The 5,899-nt window shown below is 37.4% G+C and overlaps 1 protein-coding gene across 1 annotated transcript in view; it reads left to right on the top strand.

Annotated features, from left to right (window-relative positions):
* Window positions 1–819: 819 nt before the first annotated feature.
* LOC104169608 (collagen alpha-3(IV) chain-like) overlaps window positions 820–5,899 on the top strand; it is a gene marked incomplete at both ends in the record, with an annotated part of 21,179 nt that continues 16,099 nt past the window's right edge. Inside the window, 6 exons of the mRNA XM_009710572.1 lie at window positions 820–909; window positions 2,795–2,839; window positions 3,317–3,361; window positions 3,655–3,717; window positions 4,470–4,523; window positions 5,366–5,392. Of these exons, the coding sequence (XP_009708874.1) occupies window positions 820–909; window positions 2,795–2,839; window positions 3,317–3,361; window positions 3,655–3,717; window positions 4,470–4,523; window positions 5,366–5,392 (324 nt within the window). The remainder of the gene's footprint in view (window positions 910–2,794; window positions 2,840–3,316; window positions 3,362–3,654; window positions 3,718–4,469; window positions 4,524–5,365; window positions 5,393–5,899) is intronic.

The following is a 5,899-nucleotide window of genomic DNA, read 5'->3' as shown; positions in this document are numbered from 1 at the left end:
GCTGCTGTCTAAACAGCTGAAACACCTTTTCTGTGAGGTTTCCAGGCTTGAAGCATTTTATTTTAACCAAGATAAGACTCGCATCTTTATTATATTTAAATAAAAAACTGAAAATGCCCCTTCCACTGTAACTTAGCCTCCTGTATTCTATTTGTGTAGCTTTAATCTTCTGTTTACTTTACATGGTTTGGTTATTTGAACTTGACCTTAACAACACATGAAAAAGTAATTGAGTGTCTTTATCTCTGAGACTTGGAGTCGATTTTTAAAAGTTGTCACTTAAAGCAAACTTCTTTTACTCTATCTGAATGGTTTTGTTGCGTTTGACTCCCACTGTTTCTTTCCATAGCTTGCATGATGAGAGGTATTGATCATTTGGAACTGACCTGGCTGTACAGCAGCAGCCACCATTAAGTTTGCCAACTACAAATTAGGGCTGCTGTGATGGATTTGGATTTGTGTTGCTTGTAGAGACTAAACACATATAGAGATATTAACAAGGAATATGTATCAGCTGCTTCCTTAAACTTTTCATGTTGGCAATTAACTTCTGTACTCTGCAAAATCTGGAGTATTGTTGTCTCCTGGTATCTTCAGCCATACTTACAAGCATGTTACTTCAGTGGTACCATGTGGCCTAGACAGCACATAGGCAGGACCACAAAACAGGTCAGTATGGGCAAGGGTAATATATCTGCAACAGTAGCAGACAGATATGTAGAAGTTAAGAGGTACTGAAAGTATGAATGCCATAGAAATAAGTTATCAAAAGGAGAATTCATGGATGTTTTAAGAACTTCATTCTCTTAATGTTTACAGGGTGAAAAAGGCTTTCCTGGTGTTCCAGGTCCACCTGGTCATAGAGGCTTTCCTGGTCCAGAAGGGCCTCCAGGGCCACAGGGACCAAAGGTAGGTGTGTATGGGACAGAGAGAGACACAGAGAAGCTACTGTGCTTGACTGTGAAAGTGAGCTATGACTGGGTAGAGAATTCTGTTTTAAAAAAAACAAACCAAAACCTGTTTCAGAGTCTGCTATTTGGTGAGGGATGTTGTGTGGTGACCAGCTGCAATGGTCATTTTTGACTGTATCGAAGCAGCTGATGTGAACATGGGCTTTTGTTGTCGGTTGTCCATTGGTCAGCGCTAAAGCACCTGGACTGAACTGCTAGAGGCAACGTCAATTGTGTCTTAACAGTGTACTCTGACATTTATTGCTGGAAAGAGAGGAAACAAGCTACTACTGAGACAAGTATGAAAAATAGATTTAAGAAAATTTGAAGGGAAAGATGGTTTTTAAGATAAATCTTGGTCTGTTTAGGAAATGCCTAATTGCCTGCAGAGAGAGCTTTGGTGGCTTGGGCTTGCTTTATTTCCTATATGCCTAAACTGAGGCCTAATATGAATTTTCAATGACTCCTGCATGAGCAGAAAACACAAATAAATTGCTCATTAAAACCCATTTTATTTATATTTGTCTTGAGGAAGAGCACTCCTGCTATCATTGATTAAATTGACTCTGGTGAATAAATTATTTTTGTTTAAATATGGCATGATCTCAGCCACAGTATGAATCAGGAAAGTACTGCCACAATCACATTATGTCTAGGATCTGCACTAATGTTGCTTCAGCACTTATCCATACCTTTAAACAAATGGAGTTTATAGTTTTAATTTGTTTGGGTATTGTTGCATTATTCTGTCCTATCTTGTTATTACAATACTTTGTGGAACTGATACTCATGGTGAATCTCATACATGTTGATAAGCCATTTATTTGAACATATTGAAAAGTGTTTAGTAGAGCATCTCCTCTTTATAAGTGAGAATAACTTCCGCAAGAATGGCAAAAAGTAAGGATAATTTATGTAACAAGAACATCTCTGTTAGCCTGAATGCCATCTATCATAGTGGATTCCAGTTAGCTTTTCCTATTCAATGCCTGTACATTATCTTAAACGAAATGTCACCCAGGATTTTAGGAGCTATGCAATTCTGTACATTCCCCGTTTCCTTTCTGGAAACGAGAAAAGTTTCTTATCAGTAAAGCTCTAAGCGTCTTGAAACAATTCTGGCAGGTTCTGTCTAAACTGTGCTGTGGCATGCTTTGCTGTCTTCTATCAGCCTTGCTCTCCCATCCTGCTTATGCCCCTTTCAGCCTGCTCCTGGCTTTCATTTTCATGCACAACAGTGCAGGTGACAGTGGCTGGTACATGGATATACCTGGTCATTACATGGACGTCACCCATATCTGGGCGCCTTCCAGCTATTTCCTCACAGGGACCTTGCAGGTCTCATCACAGTTTGACCAGATCCATAGCAACTGCTTTCTCAACATACCCTGACGGTTATTTTTTTGACCTATGATGAGATATATCATATATATTTCTTCACTATGAGGGACGTGAGGCACTGAAACAGGTTCCCCATCCCTGGAAGTGTTCAAGGCCAGGTTTGCTGGGGCTTTGAGCAACCTTGTCTGGTGGAAGGTGTCCCCGCTCATGGCAGGCAGGTTGGAACTGGATGATCTTTAAGGTCCCTTCCAACCCAAACCATTCTGTGTTTCTATGATATATCCCCTGTAAACAGTGAAAGGGAGGACAAGACACCACAATTTATGCAAGTTGTATTAAATGCCTGTTTGCTTTAGTGTCTATAATAGGCAAACTATTTATTTATTTATATAGTTCCATGTGCACATGTTGTTATTGGTATTAAAAATATTGCACATTGTGTTGACATATATCTGCTTTTTCTCAGTTATATTGAAATACGTTGTTCTCCACTTGTGATCTAGGGTTCTCCAGGGCTTACAGGCTTAGTTGGACCTAAAGGTATACGAGTAAGTATTTGTGTTTTAAACAACCTTGTATGTATTAAATGTCATGTTAAATGCCAACTTGGTTCAATAATTTGTGAAAAATAAAACCAAAACATTATATATGATTTTAAAGTATTTTTAAAATTTGTGACATGGACTATGCACATGCATTATCTATTTTTTTAGAACTTTTGCCTTTTTTTGCTACACCTTATGTACAAAGTTCATGCTCTATATATTTAGTATTGGGGTATGCAATGGAAAAATCAGACTGGAATTCCATAAAGAGCTGTTTTGGGATTTTTTCTGTGGGCAAAACCAGCCTATGTTAACAGTGCATAAACTACCATTATACTTGGTTCACAGTCAGAAGGGTTAAGGAAATAATGACCTTTTGATAGAATCATACTTGCATTCATTCTTATGAATGCGATCAAAACTGCATCATGAGCTTTTGCTTAATATTTGTAATATTATTCCTCTGTTTTTATATATTAGGGAGTCCCAGGAATACCTGGATTTTCAGGTCCCCCAGGCCTTCCAGTAAGTAGAAACGAAACTGATTTAACCATTTCTTTCACTACAGTCTTCAGTACGCAATTATCATCAGCCCAGTGTGCTCACTCTAGTCTGAACATCAGCATTGTCTCTGTCAATTAGCCTAGAGATAAAAATCTTAGCATCAGCAATTCTTACTCATTGTAATGATTTAAGAACACATTGTAATCTGTCAAGTCTTGTGAAACACTGCTCCAACATAAACTCTTTCAATGTTGCTGTAGGGTAATATGAATGTGCAAAAACAAAGCTTGTGTCAATTTTGCACTTCTTTTTAGGGTGAACCGGGAACTGTTGGTCCTCCTGGGCGCTCGGGTGTTCCAGGATGCAATGGCACAAAGGTACAAACCAAATGAATGTTGCAGAAATTGTGTTTGGCTATGCTTAGGAATGGCCAAAAAGCATTCTGAGATTTTCCCCTGATATACAACAACTTTGATTTGTTTTAGTTTGTGACTTTATCAACTAGGAAAAATTTGAATCATGAGGCTAGAGGAAGGAAAAGTGCTGCCTTTTTGTGTAAGATAGATAATTAAATAATACATGTTAATGGCCTTTGCTGAGAACTTAAGAATGATGTTTGATATTTTGACAGATAAAACTTTATTAAATCCAGAAGACCTGATCAGTTTTGTCCAACCTGTCCTTCTGTTGAAACGGGTTATAGAAGAGATAGATAGTTAATTTTATTGCACCAGTATCTAGCTTGCAGTTGACAATTCGTAAGTCCTGAAAGCAATTAAAAGAAAAGGCTTAATGTTAAGTTACAGATTTACTAGTTTTTCTTTGCTCTATGAGCAAATGCTTCCAGCATTCTGAAAGAAGGAGCCAGAAGAATGCCTACTACAGAAAATCATACATTTCTAGTGAAACAGTGAACTGATCTGACATAGCTAACAAAGCCCGGTGTCTGGGACAGAAGTCAAGACCCATACAGTGAGGCTGTACCCCTTTTACCACCACTAGACGGTGGTAATGCAACTGACAATTTTAGTATGATAACATAAGAAAGTTCTTTTGTAATCACATTTGCTAAAATCAGACCAAATATTAAACAATAACATGCACTAACAGTCACTTTTACTATTTTCAGGGCGATCAAGGTTTTCCAGGTCCTCCAGGTAGAAGAGGTGCTCCAGGCATTCCAGTAGGTGTCTGTGAAGTTCATGATTGTGTGCATTGCTACCGCATAAAACCATTCACTGAAGGAGTGTAAAGCCTCACATTAGCTGGTATTGACAACAGTCAAAATATATAGGTATCCCCATTTTATTAATATGAAAACTGTGTGGTAAAGAAACCAAATTTAAAAGTAATACTTCATCAGCTGCATGTTGGGCCTCAGCTTCTTAGGTAATAGGTGCATGCAAATTCATTGACTGGTGTTAGCCCTTTAGTGTCTCAAGGGATACTCATGAAAATTTACCACTTACATGTCTAAAGGTGTCCAATATATATTTAATAGATGGCAGTTTCAGTTCATGGCTAAATATATTTGAGGATATGGCCTAATTAAGTCAATAAGAACCAGGAATTAAACCCAGAACTTCTCATTCTGGGTGCATTGCTTTAACCCTAGGATTTGTTTTTGCTCTGTAGAAATGTGTTTTTAAAAGAAACTTCTAAACAAATGGAAAAGAAATGCTGTCTGTCAAATTCCAGTGGCTTCAAATCTAACCACTTCTAAACATGATCTTTACTTTACTAGCTCTCCTGATTTTATTTATTTATTTATTTGTTAAGGTCAGGCTTCAATACTGTTCCACCTTCACTTTAGATTTGTAACTGTGAGATTGGACTATTTTTTAACAATATGTTCTTTCTTCTTAAATTGAAGTCTGGCACAGTAAACATGTACCTGGCTATACACTGTGTCCATGAAAATGAATCACTTCAAGAGCACTCAGCTCAAGAGAGTGTTTAATGCATCCTTTCACCATTGTCTCTTTTACTTTTCTGTTTTAATAATATGATTGTTCTTCTCCCCAGGGTGTTGCTGGCATCAAAGGAGAGAAGGTCAGTTATTTACAACACATTATGTGGAATATTTATTGGTGATCAACAATTTGTGTCTATGTTTGCTGCTGGAAGAGTTCTTAGAAACAGAAGGTTTACTTTCCAGAACAATCAACCACAAACTTGGGTGCTTTGTCTGTATTAGTTGCATTCACCTGGGGTTAGAAAAGAGTGTTTAATTTTTTTTTTCCCCCTTTAACTACTGTTATTACATGTAATGAATTTAACCCTTTCAAGTACACAAAGAACTAAGTCCCTCCCCCAATCAGCTTATGAATTCATATGGAAATCTGCAAGTACACTAGACAGTATTTTAAAGGGCTAAAAAGTACGAAAAATAAACTGAACGTCAGGACTATGAGTGAGTAATGTAGGTATGTCTGAAATGACAACTGCTCCTAAAAAAGAACTGGAATGCCTGAAAAAAATATATTCTGTTTAATAAAATCTTTTTTAAAGGTAGAACTATCTGTAGTGGACAGTTGCCATCATTATGCAATTCTGATG

This window comes from Cariama cristata, unplaced genomic scaffold (genome assembly GCF_000690535.1).
Source record: "Cariama cristata isolate BGI_N322 unplaced genomic scaffold, ASM69053v1 scaffold41501, whole genome shotgun sequence".
Lineage (NCBI taxonomy): Eukaryota > Metazoa > Chordata > Aves > Cariamiformes > Cariamidae > Cariama > Cariama cristata.
Note: the sequence above shows the minus strand (reverse complement) of the source record. Positions and strands in the feature narration are given on the sequence as shown.